We start from the raw sequence: 17,996 nt of genomic DNA, 5'->3' as shown, positions 1-17,996 counted from the left end.
TGATGGGTGCCAGGCATGATGGCTCTGCTCTGCCTCCATGGATGGAGGCAGGAATGCTTCTGAATACGAGTTGCTGCAAGCCACAGGAGGGGAGCGCGCTCTTTTGTTTTTGAATCCCGCTTGCAGGTTTCCCATTGGGGCATCTGGTTTGCCACTGTGAGGACAGAATGCTGGATTAAATAGGTCCCCCTTGGCCTAACCCAGCAGGCCCTCCTTATGTTCTAGAAAACTCTTCTTAAACGGTTTTCTTCCACCAATTTCACCATAAAAAAAATCAATTCCCCTCCCATTTCTTTCTTGATTATATGGAGTGAGGTGAACCTGAATTTTTCTTCCTCAACAGGCTTTTGCTTCTCTAGCCCAAACTCTGTGCCCTAAGCAGCACCCCCTCCCCTCCGTTTGTCTAGAAGTACCCCCCACCCACCCGTCTTCCACCCTCACAACTGGAAATCCTGCAGAGTCAGTTTGGTTCTTGTGTAGATGGAATCAGGGGCTGGGGATAGGTGCTTCATTCTGAGTAGTAATAATAATAATAATAATAATAATAATAATAATTTGTTTATACCCCGCCTATCTGGCTGAGTCTCCCCAGCCACTCTGGGCGGCTCCCAATCAAGTGTTAAAAACAATACAGCATAAAATATTAAAAACTTCCCTAAACAGGGCTGCCTTCAGATGTCTTTTAAAGATAGGATAGCTGCTTATTTCCTTCACATCTGAAGGGAGGGTGTTCCACAGGGTGGGCGCCACTACCGAGAAGGCCCTCTGTCTGGTTCCCTGTAACCTCACTTCTCGCAATGAGGGAACCGCCAGAAGGCCCTCGGCACTGGACCTCAGTGTCCGGGCTGGACGGTGGGGGTGGAGACGCTCCTTCAGGTATACAGGACCGAGGCTGTTTAGGGCTTTAAAGGTCAGCACCAACACTTTGAATTGTGTTCGGAAACGTACTGGGAGCCAATGCAGATCTCTCAGGACTGGTGTTATGTGGTCCCGGCGGCCATTCCCAGTCACCAGTACCAGATGTGTACAATATCAGATGTTTTCATGCCAGAGATGGCTAGTACTAAAATTTGGGGTTCAGGGAGTGCCATCTCAAAATCTGTATACTTCTCTAAATATTCTGTTCCCCTCTCTACCCCCTTCCAGCACATGGTTATGAGCTTTAGAGTGTCGGAGCTGCAGGTGCTTCTGGGTTTTGCGGGCAGAAACAAGAGCGGGAGGAAGCATGAGCTGCTCACCAAGGCCCTGCAGCTGCTGAAGTCTGGCTGCAGCCCGGCCGTTCAGATGAAAATCAAGGAGCTGTACCGGCGACGGTTCCCCCGGAAGATCCTCACCCCCTCGGACTTATCCATGCTGCACCTCCAGGCGGGACAGCTGCCCTCCACCACGACGCTGACCCAGGGCACCATGTGCCACTTGCCCTACGACAACGGGTCAGTGACCTCTGGGGTGCCGGTTGGCATGATGCCCCCGGTGCCTATGTTGGGACCCAAGCATGAGGCGGACGTCCCACACCTGTCTCCCCCCATCCACCCGGTTCACCCGGACGTGAAAATGCGGCGGTTGCCCTTCTACGATGTATACGACGAGCTCATCAAGCCCACCACGTTGGGTGAGTCCTCCAAGCTGTTTCTTCCTTTTTGCCCTTTCCTCCCTACTGACTCTAGAATTTGAGATAGCTAGGGAAGAAGAGTGCTGTGGAACCCAGAAGCTTACAAACTGTCTGCCAAAACATTGGCGCCAGCCAGGGGAAATAAGATGCCACAAGAGGAAACCATTATGTCTGAATTGACAAATCATGATTTGCAATTGACCAGCAAGCCTTGGCTTGAAGTGGGCTTGCAAACCTGGGTTTGTGGTTAGCTATAGTTTGGCATGATAACAAATGGAAGGGAAGGGTCAAGCCTTGGCGATAGAGCAGCTGCTTTGCCTGCAAAAGGTCTCGGGTTCAATCCTTGCTGGTATCTTCAGGTAGGGCTGCCCGTGTCCCCTGTGTGGAAACCCTGGAGAGCCACTGCTGCTGCCAGTCAGTGTAAGCAGTACTGAGCTAGATGGACCAGTGGCCTGGCTCAGAATAAGGTAGCTCCCTACGGTCCTAAATCCTAGTTATGCTGTTGCTCGACCCTGGAGGTATTCTATGCCATAGACATTGAGGTGAACTTACAAAGTTTAATGCTGAAGGGATAGAAAATGAAAAATAGACAAACAAAACATCCTCCCCTCCCCCCCCCAATCCTGAAAGCATAGTTCAGATCTCAGATCTAAATAATATTTGCCAGGTTCGTATAAGTAGAGAGAGTCCAAAAGTCGATGTCAGTCTAAGGAAGACTTTAATACAACCATATGTTACAGGATGGAGCGGGTACTGTTTGTGCGGCAGAGTTTGTGTTCTGGTTAAATTATTTAATCAGTCCAATAATCAACAGAAGAAGGAAATGGAAAGAGGCAAGGAGTTCTACACCTGGGATTGCCTTTTGTCTGTTGTGAGTGGGGTGCTAAATGATGCTTAGGGCAAGCCATGGTTCATTGTGCTGTGGAAAATGAGCCACTGAAACCAGGGGACAGATGAAGAAGCTTCTCAGTGAGACAATTTTTGTTGAGTCCCAAGATTCCAAAAAGTAAACACTCTTCTGAGAATTTAACAAAGCATTAGTGCTTTGTGTGCCTCCAAGGAGATGGAAAGAGATGGTATAGGGAGACCATTGCCAAATCATTGGAGGTTTTGGTTTGATTGTCATGGCCAAAAGTAATTATATGTGTCTTATGGCACATGAAAAAATTAGAGATTTGTCATGGCAAGAGTGTTGGTGAGCTAATGCCAGCTTAATAATAATATAGAGTGGCATGTGTTTTGCAGTAGAACCAGAGTGAGACTGAGTAAGGGTAAAGGGCCCTTCTTCTCATTCCTGAGGCTATGAAGTGCTGCAGGAATGTTTAACTGATAGTTCTTGCCTTGGCTTCACCTGCAGGGCCTGGGAATTTCTCTATCCCAGGGCTAGCATTTTTCAGATTTTTCTGCTGAGGGGCAGAGCTGCCTGCGTCTCACCCTGTAATGGTAGGAGAGAGAGTCAGTATGAAGACACAGAGATTCTAGTCTCATATACACCAGGCACTATGCATTCTGCACTGAAAGAAAATAAAATTCCATTATCTGTGTCAATTGCGCAAGTTGCACAATGCCTTCTGCCTTCCCTGACCATTTTGTGTGATGGTTTTTTAGCTTTGCAAGTTGTGCGCAGGAACCTGAATTGTGCAGGCCAAACCTCCCCAACGTAGGGCCCTCCAGATGTTTGGGACTGGTCATAGTTGCTGGGGCTGATGGGAGCTGTAGTCCAAAATATCTATATTTTGCATAGGAAGCTGCCTTCAGCCAGATCAGACGGCCAGTCGGCAGCTTTGGATTTGGGTGGGAGGGTCTTCACTGTCACCTGCTGCACATTGATCTGTTTTTGAACTTCTGATGCCGTGGATTGGGTCCTTCCGCATGCAGGGCACATGGTCCCCCACTGAATCATTCCTTCCCTCCCAACTGGTAGTGCACACTGGTGATTCTTCACCAATTTCCTCTCTACCTCCATGCAATACTGTTGCTGCAATGTGTTAGCTGGTGTTTTGAACTGTTTTTAATTACCTTATGTGTAAACCTAGTTGAGATGGCAGTTTAGAAGGCAATTAATAAATTAAGTGTAATAATAGTATTAATAATCCCTGACCATTGGCTGTGCTGACTGCTAGGGCTGAGCGATGGGAGTTGGAGTCCAAGGATATCCGGAAAGCTGCATCTTCCCCATCCCTGTGCTAGACATTAAGGAGCCAGGAATAAGCATGTGGAGCCCATTTCCATTCCACCTATGATGGAGAGGGCAAATAGGTGGTCCAGGGAGCCTGCTGAGCTCCCCCCTCCTCATCCTCTTCCCTCTGTTTCAGGATTCCTTTGTGCATAGCAAAACGCTTGGTTGGGCCTCCCCTGTGGGCTTCCGATTGTGGCCTTGTCTGATCACTGCTTAGCCTCTGGCCTTTTCTCTTTGCAGCATCTGTGAACAGCCAGAGGTTTGAGGAGGCTCACTTCACCTTTGCCCTGACTCCTCAGCAGGTGCAGCAGATCCTTGCCTCTCGGTAAGGGCCATTTTATTTTCTGTTTAGGATTTGTAGCTCTTTCAGCACGCGCGCGCGCACACACACACACACACACACACACACACACAAAATGCAATGGCTGAGGGCAGACATCGTATGAAACCACAGTCAAGGGTGCTTAACTGGTGTGACGTCTGAGCTTAACAACCATAGTTTGTGATTGCCTGAGAAACTGGAATCGGAAGCTGGTTTGAAGTGTGCCTGCAAACCGTGGTTTGCACTAAGCATCAGGAAATTTTAGTTACGCATTAACACTAAGTATCGTTATTTGGTGCAGTGTCTGAATTGGCAAACCAAAGTGACAACCGGTTCTTTGCCTCGAAACAGGAGTGCTCAGCCAGACAGAAAATGAAATCAAATAAGCATCTGGTAAACCCTAGTTTGGCTTGTTTGTTCTAAACTATGATTGATACAAACTGTGGTGTGGTGTCTGAACCAAGCCAGCAACATAAGAGCAATACTACAACCAGGATGTTTATTTCAAGTATTGCATCCTCCTTTTCACCAGAAACGCCTACAAAGTGGTTTACAAAGGGGGGGAAAACAAAATTAAATACAGTATATAAAACATGAAGAAAAAACCATAATGCAGGACTTTAACTTTACAATTCCATTCACTCAAAACTCACACAAATTCCACATCGACTAACACGTCCACACCTCAAATCAATTTTCACATGTACGCATTCACCCACACAAACAAACTAATGGGATAGTATGCAGGATGAGTTGTGTTTAAACCAGTGAGTCTTGCTTAGAGAGCAGGCTTTTCCTGTTACTTTGACACATACAGAGAGAGAGAGATGTTTGTAGGTAAGAAAGTAATGAAGCTATGTTTATTGTCGGAAATACGCAATTTAGGGAGTAACTTTTTAGTTCTAGTCTAAGTAGGTAGTCTACAGTAGACCAAGGCAACCAGGCTGGCTCCTTTGTTCAGAGGATAGTTAAAGATGGCCTCTCATTCCCCCCACCCCCAATATCAATATTTTATCTGATTTCAAGATTCAAAATTACATTTTAACACTCAATAATTATAATCCTGTTCTGCAATACTAATGACTTCCTGCTCACCCATCCTTGGTGTTTATAACTGTAATATAATTTCATTTTAAAGTTCCCTCATATCAGTTTTTATCCTCTTTAAGTGGCTTCTTAATATAATCTACTTCCCTCTCCCAAACTTCAACCCCCTCCCCCCGCCATGGGTATCACCAACAGAGGCAGCTGCGCATAAACATATATGCAACCAAAATGGGCGTTCCAGAAGGTTTTTACTCTTCCCTGCTGCAGTCTTCATATATAAAGAGTTACTTTAAAAATAAACTAGAAGTTTGGCCACCAGGCTTAGCACGCTGGTCAAATGCTACTAATTAACCACCTATAATTTGACTGTGGTAAGTTGGAACGAAGCCTTAGGTACCACATTTGTTAGCAGGAGTTTGGGCAGGAACGGGGGCTGCTTGCTGCGGAGACTGGCAGCAGTCAGGGGCAAATGCAGCAGCATAGCCAAACATCTCCCACTGGCTCCCAGACAATGGCACAGTTCTAGGCCTGGGCTGTGGACCAGCAAATGACAGCATCTTGCTTGCTATAGAAATTGAAGGTTGGAAGATTCAGGGGCAGGTGAAAGAAAGTCATGCAGCACATAGTTAAACTATGGAACTCCCTCCCACTGGAGGCAGGGATGGCCACCAGCCTAGAGGCTGAGACAAATTCCTGGGAGAGATGGCTGTGGATGACTACTAGCCTTGATGGCTAGGCTCTGCGTGGGAGGCAGCAGTGTTTTGGAATACCAGTTGCTGCAAACCACAGGAGAGGAGTGGTCTTGTGCTTGGATCCTGTTTGCAGGTTTCCCACAGGCACCTGGTTGGCTACTGTGAGAACAGGATGCTGGACTAGAGGGGCCATTGGCTTAATCCAGCAGGCTCTTATTGTGCTCTTATTGTGCTCTTAAACCAGAGAACCCCTTCCAGGCTGCTGCTGCTGCTGCTGCTGCTGCGTGAAGTGCCGGCCCTCTGCTCCCTGTTTGTTGTAATTTTGATTTTCTAACTGTAGGCTGTCTCTGATGTTCCAAGACACAAGCCAAAGAGAAGGTTCTTCCCTGTCCCCACGCAGGTCAACAATTCTCCCATTTCCCTCACAGCAACAATCTGTGGTAGGCTGTTTCCCCTCTGCTGTTAGAAAGCCCACAAGCCCTCTGTGATGTCACAGAAGCTCAGCCAGTGGGGGGTGGGGGGCTGGTTTTTGTTGTGTATGTGTTCTTTTAAAACAAAACAAAAATCTAACCTGAAAAGTAGGTTTCAGCCTGTTACGTATTGTATTATAATGACAGTATTTCCAAGTAGCTTGACTGTTCTGGGAAATTTAAGAATTTCTCCTCCCCCCCCCCTCCTTTTTCCAGCGATATCTTACCTGCTGCCAAATGTGACTACACCGTCCAGGTACAACTGAGGTAAGCAGAGCCTAATGTTTTCTTGGACTTTTACAAATCGGAAAAATACATCTCTACAAATCTCACACTGTTTAGAGATTGGCAGCTGGGGTGCTTTTTCCTTTGTATAAAGCAGTCCTGGCTCAATCTTAGCCAAGGCTGGTTAGCCAGCTATGATTTGGCCAAAGTATTCCATACTCTGGAGACTTCCAGGTTGTATTATTGCAAAGTGCTGTAGGTGGGCCTGCCCTTGAACCTGCCCCCCTCCCCATTTGTGTAGTTACAAATGAGCAAAATCCCTGAGGCCTGCCCTTTAAGAGCTCCGAGCAACTTAGGAGGCCCTGCCTGCATGGTGGTTTAGCTGTGATTCCTGCATTACAGGGGGGTTGGACTAGATGACCCTCAGGGTCCCAACTCTATAATTCTGTGATTCTGTGTTCTCATTTATCCATCTCTCTTAATAAAGAATTTGTTTCTGGGAAACTCCCCCTCCTCTCTAGTTACCATTTTGTCCTTGGGGTAGTCTTCCCCTCACCTTTCCGGTCTCTTTGCCTCTCTGCAGGTTTTGTTTGTGTGAAACCAGTTGCCCGCAAGAGGACTATTTCCCACCCAATTTGTTTGTCAAGATCAATGGGAAGCTCTGCCCTCTTCCGGTGAGTAAGCCCCTCCTCCCACCCGCTCCTCGGTTCCATCAGAAGGGTCCACGACTCAGTGGCAAAAGTGCACCCTTTGCATGCAGAACATCCTGATCTCCCAAGTTGTACTTTTCAAATAAATGTTTTAATGTTATAGTACAATCAAACAACCCTGCAACAGTACATGGCCTGTAGTACAATATACACCAGGCAACAGTCTCCACCACCATTCATCTTTTCCAATGAATTAATAGGAGTCTTTTTTGCAGAAGTAAAAGGTGTGGTGAGTCCATCTATGTTTGTTGTTGTTTAGTCATTTAGTCGTGTCTCACTCTTCGTGACCCCATGGACCAGAGCACGCCAGGCACTCCTGTCTTCCACTGCCTCCCGCAGTTTGGTCAAACTCATGCTGGTAGCTTCGAGAACACTATCCAACCATCTCGTCCTCTGTCATCCCCTTCTCCTTGTGCCCTCCATCTTTCCCAACATCAGGGTCTTTTCCAGGGAGTCTTCTCTTCTCATGAGGTGGCCAAAGTATTGGAGCCTCAGCTTCACGATCTGTCCATCTATGTTTACCCATTGTCAAACACCATATAGTTGATGTATAGTTTATATAGTGTCTCAAAGAAGCACTTTACTTATTACATCTCCCTTATTTTTGTGATTGTTTTAAACGGCTTTAAATATTGCACATGTGACTCAGCAGTCCTTTCTCATTCGTATTCATTGCTGACCGGAAGGTTCCAGGCTGTCTGAGCCTTCCTTGTATAGTTGCATGCAGGTGTGAGAGTCAGTCAGTCTTTTGTTTTCAAGCTATGCAGTTTGCCGGCATCTCTTTGTAACTGTTTTTTGAGCTATGCAGCCAGTCAGGGATCTGGCTGAGGACTCACAACCGCAATGCTTATCAAAATGCTTCAGTAAAGCGTATTTGCCGATGGAGTGAGCTGTTCGTGTGATTCATTTGCTGCCAACACTCTGCTGAGTTACTCCGCTGAACTCTGTACATGCCCTGGGGTCTGAGAGACCAGGCATGCATATCAGGAAAGTTCTGGGGGTGTCAGGACCCTAAACATGACAGTATAATAATGTTGTAACCTGCCCTGGAACCTTAAGGTAAAGGGCAGGTAATAAACAATTATTATTATTATTAGTGGTGGTGTTCTGGAATGCACACTAGTGACTGCAGCCCCTTGATGACTCACCCACAATCCTTATTCTTGGTTCCCTGTATGTCCCGCCTTGGCAAAGGGTCAAGGGGCCTGACCTCAGATGTCCTCTTCTGCCTCTGCAGGGTTATCTTCCCCCCACCAAAAATGGGGCAGAGCCCAAGCGGCCCAGTCGACCCATCAACATCACCCCTTTGGTGCGGCTTTCGGCCACCGTCCCTAATACAATCGTCGTGAACTGGTCTTCTGAGTTTGGCAGGGTAAGGAGAAGCTTTGTGGTTTATGTTGCTCTTTTCTCCCCATGTGTGAACAGAATTATTCCAGTTTCCTGTCCACTCTTGCAACTGTGTGTATGAAAGCGCCTGTCCCAATTAGATGATCGGCAATAAATAAACTGAACATCCTGTGAGCAGCCTCTCCAGTTTGGCAGCTAAACATTTGTGAACATTCCATGACATCAGCAAAGTTCAACCAATGGTTGAAGAAGGGCAGGGAGACCTGCAGCCAATGGACGAGAGCCGGGGTTTAGCCTGTTACTTAGATCAGCGAATACATTAATTCCTCTGTACAACAGTGAATAATTATTGGTTTCCTTCTGCCTAGAATTACTCCCTATCAGTTTATTTGGTGAAACAGTTGACATCGGTGACATTGCTACAGAAACTGAGAGCCAAGGGCATCCGAAACCCAGACCACTCACGAGCCCTGAGTAAGTTCTCTGTCCTTTGAAATCTTGTCTGCATCTGTCAAGGATGCTTTAGTTGTGGTTTCTGCATTGCAGGGAGTTGGAGTATGTGACCCTCAGGGTCCCTTCCAACTTTGTGATTCTGCATCAGGGATGTGTGTGCTTTTTTCTTGCAATTACCTCCAGGTGGTAGGTTAGCACTAGTGAAAAGCTCTCTTAGTCGCACAAGGCAAAGCACCTTTTTACTATCATCTTGGCTTACTGCAGCTCTTGTGCTGTGTATTGGGGACTGGTGAAAGTCATGTGCTTCATCTCTCATGAGCAGAAGTGCTGCCCACTAGTGCAAAGAATTGAATACTACTCACAGAACTGGATGGTTCAATGGGTCAAAATGTCTGACTGTTAACCAGAAGGTTGGTGGTTCAAGTCCCTTCTGATTTACAGTTCTATGATCTGTTTGCCCTCCAGCCTGCAGCAAATTGTTCCAGGCTAAATGTAGAGCAGAGCTTTACTCCAGATCATATTTTTTAAAAGTCCCAGTGTAAAAAAAGATTGCAGAGTGGAGTCTCGCCCTCGCACACCAGGTGTTTCGGGGGGAATTGGAAGCTGCCTTGTACGGAGTTGGACCCTTGGTCCATCTAGCTCAGGTCTACCCTGACAAGCATCACCTTTCCCAAGTTTCAGGCAGGGGTCTTCCCCAGCTGCCCCTGGAGATGAACCATTTCCCTTCTGCATGCCAGCCGATGCTTCACCCCGGAGCCATGGCTGTTCCCACACAGTGTGCCTCATTGTGTGTTCCTAATACTGAGTGGGCTCTTTGCTTTCTCTCCCCACACCTCACAGTCAAAGAAAAACTGACAGCCGATCCCGACAGCGAGATAGCGACAACGAGCTTACGAGTTTCTCTCATGTGTCCGGTATGTCGGGTTTCTCCTTTTATCTCTTTATTTCACATGAAGCCGTATATATGTAAATACATGAAGAACCACCAGAACACTCTAAATCTGCCTTGAGAATTAAACCAAATCTGTCCAAAAACAGATGAGGAGCACGTTCCAGTGCAAGCTCATAAATATGTATTTGGAACCTGCAACTGATGATTAGCTCGTTATGCACAAAAATCGCCTTTCTCCCGTTGTTGTTTCCGCTTTGATTTTGTATAATGCTGCAAGCCAGCCTTCACGAAGCTGGTGCCCTCCATGTGTCTTGGATTACAGCAGCCATTGCTGAGTTGGGAGCTGTAATCCAGAAAATTTGGAGGGCACGGGGTTAGTGAAGGCAGCTGTAAGCTGAACCAAAGATAATTAATCTCAGATGCATTGGGGGCAAAACCCTCCCCCCTTAACTTTCCATTTACTCTCATGGGGTCTGAAATGGCAGCGACTGACCAGGAAGAGACAGGCCTTGGGTTGTGGACCCAGTGGCCATGGAAAAGGCAAATATCATGCTAGGGATCATTGGGAAAGGATCTGAAGATAAAACTGCTGATATAATGCTGTCATGCCAATCTGTACTGCAACTGTCCTCGGAATATTGTGTACAAAAGAGGATATTGTAGAGTTGGAAAAGGTTCAGGAAAGGGACAGCAAAAAAATCAAGAGGGGTGAAGCAAATCCCCTTATGGAGAAAGGCTGCAGAATTTGGATTTTTTTTTGCTTGGAGAAAAGGCGAGTATGGAGGAGGTGGATAAAGAAAAGGTTTTCTCCCTCTCTCCTAACACTAGAGCTCAGGGACATGCAGAGAAGCTGAATGTTGGATGATTCAGGGCAAATAAAGTCCTTCACGCAGTTCCTAGATAAACTGTGGAACCCGCTCCCTCAGGAGGCAGTCATGGCCAGCACCCTAAATAGCTTAAAAAGAAATTGGACTAATTCATGGAGGAGGAGAGAGCTATCAATGGCTTCTAGCCATGATGGCTCTGCTCTGCCTCCACAGTTGGAGGCAGCAATACCACTTGCTGGAAACCACAGCAGGGGATATATATACTCTGGCTTCTCTTCAGAGAGAGTTGCTCTTGTGCTGGGGTCCTGCCTTCTGCTTTCCCATTGGGGCATCTGGTTGGCCACTGAGATCAGGATGCTGGGCTAAGATGGGCCATTGGCGTAATCTGCCAGGGCTCTTCTTAGGTCTTTGTGCTGGTCACAAATTCTACCCTGAGCATAGAGACCTGAAGGGCTTTCCCTCTCCCCTTGCAACTCTCTCTCTCAAGCCTACTTCAGAGCGTTGAGAGAACAGGGTGGAAAATAAGCCTGGGAACTGCAGGGAGAATCAACCCAATTCCCTCCTCTTCCGTTAGTGAGTGGCTCCACTGGATCAGCAGCCCTTCCCTGAGCACAAGGAAAATCCCATTCCAGCACTTTTGCTCATTGTATTCAGTGTGAGGCCCCAGTTGGGGACTCCCAAGCACTGCAGCAGAGCCTGCTTCCAGGGTGCTGCAGAAAACGAAGCTTCCATGCCGCTCTGTGCTTCGCTGAACAGGAGGCATCTGATGTCAAGGCCCTGAATAAGAGTCCCTCTTCATCTGTGATTACATTTAGGTTGAAATAGTTATACTAAAGTTCTCTTCTTCTTTTAATTATGCTTATACAAGAATACGTAGACACACACACAGAATAGGTAGACAGAGAAAAAGCAATACAGAGCTGCGGAATAAAATAATAACAGCAAACCAGTGTACAATATTGCTTCACTGAGTATCAGATGGTATTTGAATACCCCTCATAACAAAGAATGAGAAACTGGAGGGACGTTCAAAGAAGGGAAATCATTCTGCATTGAAGTTGTCAGATTCAGCCTCTCCCATCTGTGTCTGGTCAGGCGTTCCAACAAAGCGACGTTCCAGACTCAAAACAGTAAAACTTCAGGACGCTCCCAATAACGGGCAATTACTAATCTGGCAGCCGCTAGAAGCTTTAGTTACACTAAAGCTTGCAGCCCCCATGAAAGCTTAATGGTAGGGTATGTGAGCATAGGGAGTTTCTATGTGAAGCTTCTGTCAGTGAAATTTCACCAATACCAGTGTTATCTGCAAAGGGCTCCCAGTCTGCGATCTGGACCAGAGTGGGCGGAAGGTGGATTGAGATCTCTGGATAATTTGAAGTAAACCATCAAGGATTTCTTAACTCTCAAGAGTGGTGGGATATAAACGCAGTAAATAGATTATGATAAATAAAATCTCTCTTTCTTTCAGCTGGGCAAGATGAGGCTCATCGTCCCCTGCCGAGCTTTCACCTGCACCCACCTGCAGTGCTTCGACGCAGCCCTTTACCTTCAGATGAATGAGAAGAAGCCCACCTGGACCTGCCCTGTCTGTGACAAGAAGGCCCCCTACGAGGCCTTGATCATTGACGGGTAATGCTGGGGGAGGCTCGGAGGTCAGGCTCCCTCTACCCACATGACCCCCCCAAAGCCCACAGCTTTTGCCGTCAGACTTACTAAATTCTGGAGGGATGGTGGTGTTGTCTATCTTTAGGGCTGCATAGATGTTCTGTTTTATTACCTAGAAATCAATGGTTCCACAACCTCTGTAAATTAGTAAATGATTTAGTACAAGATGGGATTCTCCAGAAGCCACATTCTGTCCGCCATCTTTGTTCTTCAAGAATTGCAGCCATACTTACAGTTTTGTCCATCTTTTGTGTGGCCTGTTGGCGAACAAACCATGATGACCGTCTGGCTTGGCATTGCCCTCCTCCACTTTTCCTCCATGCAGACACCTGCTTTTGCTTTAAGGACAAACCACAGTGCTATGCCACGTACAAACTTGGACCTGTGGTTGGTTCTATCCAACGTTTGTTAAAACGAGTCACGGTTTCTGGAGTTTGAACTGTGGCGAGTTCCAAAGCAGCCAACCTGGAACCCTCCAGATGTTTTTGAACTGCAGCTCCCATCAGCCCCAGCCAGCATTGCAGTTGTCAGGGATGATGGGAGTTGTAGTCCAAAAGCCTTTGGAGGGGAACCACATTGGCTACCCCTATTCTAAAGGAATGAGGACGCTTCCTCTCCTCCTCTTTGTGCACAAAGAAGAGAAGAAGGTTGTAGGGACTATGTAAGATTATGACTGACTGTAGATCGATCATAGTAATCACAAACTCCACCAAAGTGGTGCCCTCCAGGTGGTTAGGACTACAGCACTTCAGCCACTGTCCAGATGTTGAATTGCCCCTACATTTTCTTCTGTTTCCCCTCCTTCCCCCCAGGTTGTTCATGGAAATCCTCAACTCTGTCACAGACTGCGATGAGATCCAATTCATGGAGGATGGCTCCTGGTGCCCCATGAAGCCCAAGAAAGAGAACCAGGAGGTTTGCCAGCCATCTGCTTACAATGGGCTGGAAGGTAGGAGGAACTAGGGAGGCCTGGCACCTCCCTGTGCATGTTAGTTGGCCGTTGTGTGATTGAAACTGAATGGAGGAAGATTCAAAGTCCCCTTCTTCATGCAACACTGAGTTAAACTGTGGAACTCCCTCCCACATGAGGCAGCAATGACGGCTGCCAACTTGGTGGCTTTAGAAGAGAATGAGACATCTTTGAGTTCTTCTGGCCTTCATGGGGCCCTTGACTGGTGCCCTTTAGTCTGGGTCTAGCAGTGTCATGGCTAATGGCAGATTGATGAAGAGCCAAAATACTTTAGAGTGGCATTTTGGGACAGATCCTCACGACAGACAGACAAGAGCAAGGCAAGAGATAAAGATACAGTAGCCAAGTTAGCAAGGAAAACACAGTTCTTGACCAGCCCAAGGGCTGTAAATTCCTGCATTGGCACACTTTTGCCGCTTTTTGTCTAGCAACTGATGTCACCTTTCTGCAGCATGTGATATTGTAGTTGTGCAAAATTTGGGATTTGCGCTCACACCCCTCCTGCATTTAAGCAGGCAAGGGGTATTATAGTCACGGTGCAAGGGCACAGCCAAGCCAGGCATAAGCAGTTGAGGAGAGGGCAGGGCAAGGCAAGGCAAGGCAGAGCCACAGCCCCTCTCTTCCTCTTCAGACATCCTAGCTCATCATGATCTCAGTTAAAGGCAGCCTTGAAGAGGAAGAAGCTCTTCAAGTCTTGCCTACGTGTCTGTATGGCAGGGGCAATATACAAGAGCTTCGGAAGTGAAGTCCTGAGACCCCTGCAGCGCCTCCTGCTCCTCCTTCCTAAGTCAGCCTCGCTTACATCCTTTGATGTTACTCGACTCCCAACTTCCATCACTCCTGGTTGACACAGCTAGTGATCAGGGATGAAGGGATCAGGGAGCCCAACTGCACACCTTCCTGACAGGCGGACAGGGAACTCCCTGCTGTCTGTGCTAACCTGAGTGCTGACGAGTTTCAAGATCGGAGCCCTGCTGCTGTTTTACGGCAGGGCTGTCTGTCTTCGCCTACCCTAACCTCTCTTCTCCTTCTCTTCGCAGCCTCGCTGTACACAGTGGGCTCTGACGGGAAGCAGCTGGCCGAAGGCAAGAAGAAAGTGGAGGTCATCGACCTCACGCTGGACAGCTCTTCGGACGAGGAGGAGCCCCCCGCCAAGAAGCCATTCCCACTCACCACTGCGGCCATCCCATCTGCAGCGGGACCCAAGGGGTGGGGCTCGCTTTGTGTTTCCTCGGTTGGGTTAAACCTTCTTGTGTGGAAAGAAGGGAGTGTAGGAGCCTGAGAAGAGCCTGGATTAGGCCCAAGGGGGATCCATCTTATCCAGCATCCTGTTCTCACAGTGGTCAGCCAGGTGCCCATTGGAAATCGGCTAGCAGGACGTGAGCATGCTAGACCACGACTGTGCTGTCCTCCAGCAACTGGGATTCAGAATCCTTACTGTAGCCATCAATAGTTTCATCAAACCCACTCTCTTGTGCGGAATGCTCCAGGTCCAGATTAAGCGGGTTAATCAGAATGGGGAAGAGCAGAGAACAATAAGGAGAGCCCTGCTGGATCAGGTCAAAGGGGGGTCATCTTGCCCAGCATCCTTTTCTCACAGGGACCAACCAGAGGTCAGTGGGAAACCCACAGGTAGGACCCAAACACAAGAGCTGTGTTCCCTCCTGTGGTTTCTAGCAAGTGGTACAGTGGTGCCTCGCAAGACAAAATTAATTCGTTCCGTGAGTTTTTTCGTCTAGCGAATTTTTCGTCTTGCGAAGCACGGTGTCGGAAAAGTTTTGGAAAAGCTTCAAAAATCACCAAAAACCTCAAAAATGGCTATCACACTGCGTTCTATGAGTTGCTCCTTGAAGTCAAGTCGCAACTGTATTAACGGTGTTAAGAAAAAGGAAACAAACTTGCAAAAAACGCAAGATGTTTTCGTCTTGCGAAGGAAGTCCATAGGGAAATTCGTCTTGCGAAGCAGCTCAAAAACCGCAAAACGCTTTTGTCTAGCGAGTTTTTCGTCTTGCAAGGCATTTGTCTTGCGGGGCACCACTGTATTTGGAAGCATTGCTGTCTCCAGCCATGGAGGCAGTGTAGCCGTCATCACCAGTAGCCATCAATAGTTTTACTGGATTCGCTTACCCCCCACCCTTTAAAAGCTAACCAGGTTGGTCGCCCTCACTGCTTCCTGCTGGAGCAAGTTCTATAGTTTTAGATCGTGTGCTCCATGAAGAAGGACTTTGTTTTGTCTGTCCTGAGTCTTCCCACGTTCAGCTTCATTGGATGACCCCGTTGGGTTCTAGTATTACGAGAGAGGGAGAAAGACTTCTGTCAGTACACCATGCATATGATTTGATACCTGTCTGCCATGTGCGCCCCCTTTATTTTCCTTCTCCAAGCCTAGTCCTTCTGTTTAATTTCAGAGTATTAAGCCCTGACCACCAGCCCTCCTCGGTGCTGCGCAGCCCCCCGATGGCCACTGTGGGGAGCGACTACCTCTCCAGCCTTCCGATCCCCGACTACCACCCTTACCAGGTCCCCTCGGACATCCAAGGTAATTTGGGCTGCATCGCTCAGCACAGGGCCAAAGCTTGCGTTTAGTTCCTTGTTGCTCTGTTTTGTATCCCCATAGGAGCAGGGTAACTTAATTCCGTCAGAACCAAACAGTGTTTTCACAGGACTCTCTGCGCTGTGAAGGCTTAGACCAGTGGTTCCCAAACTTTTGGGGGATATTGCCCCCCCCCAGTTCCATAAACTGTTCCCCTGTGCCCTCTACGTATGTTGGATAAATTTAAATGGTCTGAAGTATACCTCGCAGAAAAGGATGCAGGCTCCAAGTGAAAAGAGAGGCCTTTATTGGAATGCAAATGCGCCTAGGGACAGCCTCAGAAATGAGAGAGGCTGTGAAGAACCACAGCCAAGCTAATGCTTCTTACACAATCCCAGTGTATACCTCTGAAGGATGCAGCTGTGGACACAGAGCCCTGCGGAGAAAGAGAGCTGAGGGTTGCTGGTCAGAACCAGGCAGGGAGGCAAATCGACCTTACTCCTGGCTTTCAGGGTGTGGTGGGATGGAGCAGGAATGAGAGGCATGAACTCTGTTAGAACGTATGGCTTGCTCGGGATTGTCCATGCCAAAATACACCCTAGAAAGCATATTTGTGACCTGCCTGGATATAAGCAGAGTAAGCTTATTTGCAAACTTTTTAAAATTTTCTCCTTAAGACCACCCCACATCCTTCCTGGCGCGTTTTCGAAACCATGAGAACTAGAAATGTTAAGAGTTGGCAGAGATGCTGTACGCTGTGCAAAGCCCCCAGGATCTGGTGTGTGTCAGCGTGCCATTGTTGCTCAGTTGGCAGAATACACAGTCTCACTCTCGCCTGGTATAAAGTGAGCCGCTCCCCATCCCGCCAGATGCTCCCTGCCCCTTCTGATTGATAAGCCTCATTCCTGTTGTGATGCTTGTATGTTTGTGTCCAAAGGAATTGTGGCCTGGGGATTTGGCAGTGCAAGAGAGGAGAGGAGAGAAGGCAGAGTCCGAAAAGTAAAAAAAGGTGAAGGCTCTGAAGACAAACAGACAGACAGGAAATGCTGTTGTAACTGCGGTCGCTAAAGCTGCCAGCTCAATACCCACCCAAACCTGGCCCAGAGAGGATGTCAGGCGCTTTGGCATGTCATGGGCCAGCTGCTGTGTGGCACAGCTCCCTCTCTGCACACCAGCCATAAGTCCAGGAAGCTTTCCCCCCCCCCACTGGTCTCTCTCCCGGCTGCCCCCAACCTAGGTGCCTCCATACCAAGCAAACCCCAGTGCCCTGTGCCCCCCAGGCCAATCAATACTGCTCCAGCCGAAATGACAATGCCAGTTTTTTGACTGGGTGTGTTGCAACATCCCTTTTCCTCAGCTGTGCGGCAGGGAGGGGGCAGCGTTTTCTCCTTGCAGTGGGGATGTTGCTCACAGGAGGACCCCTCTGCCACTGCAGGCAGTGGGGGGGGGGCATGGAGGCAGGTGGGTCACCCATCTCAGGAGTGCTCCTCAGGCCTTCCCAGGACACTGAAGCCTTTGCGGTGTCCATGGAGACCGGCCCTCCTGCCATGACCAAAATATCTTTTCCTGCACCCCTCCCAACTTTACAATATTTTTTTTTAGTAATCCCTTCCTCTTCTCCAATATGTTCATTTTACCATTAAGATTATTTTTTCACCTTTTCATTTTTCTAGGTCTGGATTTGTTTTCCTTCCTTCAAAGTGAAAATCAGGTATGTTTCCCCCCCCCCTTTTCCTTCATCTCCCCATCCTCCCTTCCCCAGTCTTCATTTCTCCGTGTATTCAGCAACATAGTCACCCAGTGAGCTTTCTCTCCACCCTTCACCCTTGAGCACACCTAGCCTTTCTCTTGCCACTGAGCTAACCCAGCAAACACAGGCTGGGGGAAATCAGTCTTTTCCCTGCCTCTTGCAAATTCCTACCTCCTTGCTTCGCTCTGTCTGTTTTCACAGTGGGTGGCAGGCTGCTGCCCCCCCCCCCGCACCTTCCTTTCAAAGTGCATTCACCGTGTGAATTCCTAGAACTGTTCTGAGAAATAAGAACAGCTTAACAG

General features: G+C 48.0%; 1 protein-coding gene across 7 annotated transcripts in view; it reads left to right on the top strand.

Annotated features, from left to right (window-relative positions):
• PIAS3 (protein inhibitor of activated STAT 3) overlaps positions 1–17,996 on the top strand; it is a 35,715-nt gene that overhangs the window by 11,797 nt on the left and 5,922 nt on the right. For 5 of the 7 annotated variants that reach the window (XR_014214738.1, XM_082204287.1, XM_082204284.1 and 2 more), the window contains 13 exons: positions 1,147–1,612; positions 4,032–4,116; positions 6,539–6,589; positions 7,131–7,221; positions 8,495–8,629; positions 8,973–9,078; positions 9,898–9,971; positions 12,245–12,405; positions 13,254–13,390; positions 14,452–14,620; positions 15,820–15,950; positions 16,882–16,953; positions 17,618–17,655. Coding sequence is in view for 6 of the 7 variants with exons in the window: in XM_082204284.1 (XP_082060410.1) it covers positions 1,147–1,612; positions 4,032–4,116; positions 6,539–6,589; positions 7,131–7,221; positions 8,495–8,629; positions 8,973–9,078; positions 9,898–9,971; positions 12,245–12,405; positions 13,254–13,390; positions 14,452–14,620; positions 15,820–15,950; positions 16,882–16,953; positions 17,618–17,655 (1,716 nt within the window). In the remaining variant the exon portion in view is untranslated. The remainder of the gene's footprint in view (positions 1–1,146; positions 1,613–4,031; positions 4,117–6,538; positions 6,590–7,130; positions 7,222–8,494; positions 8,630–8,972; positions 9,079–9,897; positions 9,972–12,244; positions 12,406–13,253; positions 13,391–14,451; positions 14,621–15,819; positions 15,951–16,881; positions 16,954–17,617; positions 17,656–17,996) is intronic. The other 2 variants (XM_082204286.1, XM_082204289.1) reach the window with 1 other exon arrangement.

This window comes from Podarcis vaucheri, assembly GCF_965113315.1.
Source record: "Podarcis vaucheri genome assembly, chromosome: 16".
NCBI lineage: Eukaryota > Metazoa > Chordata > Lepidosauria > Squamata > Lacertidae > Podarcis > Podarcis vaucheri.
This window is presented reverse-complemented; position numbering and strand designations above follow the sequence as displayed.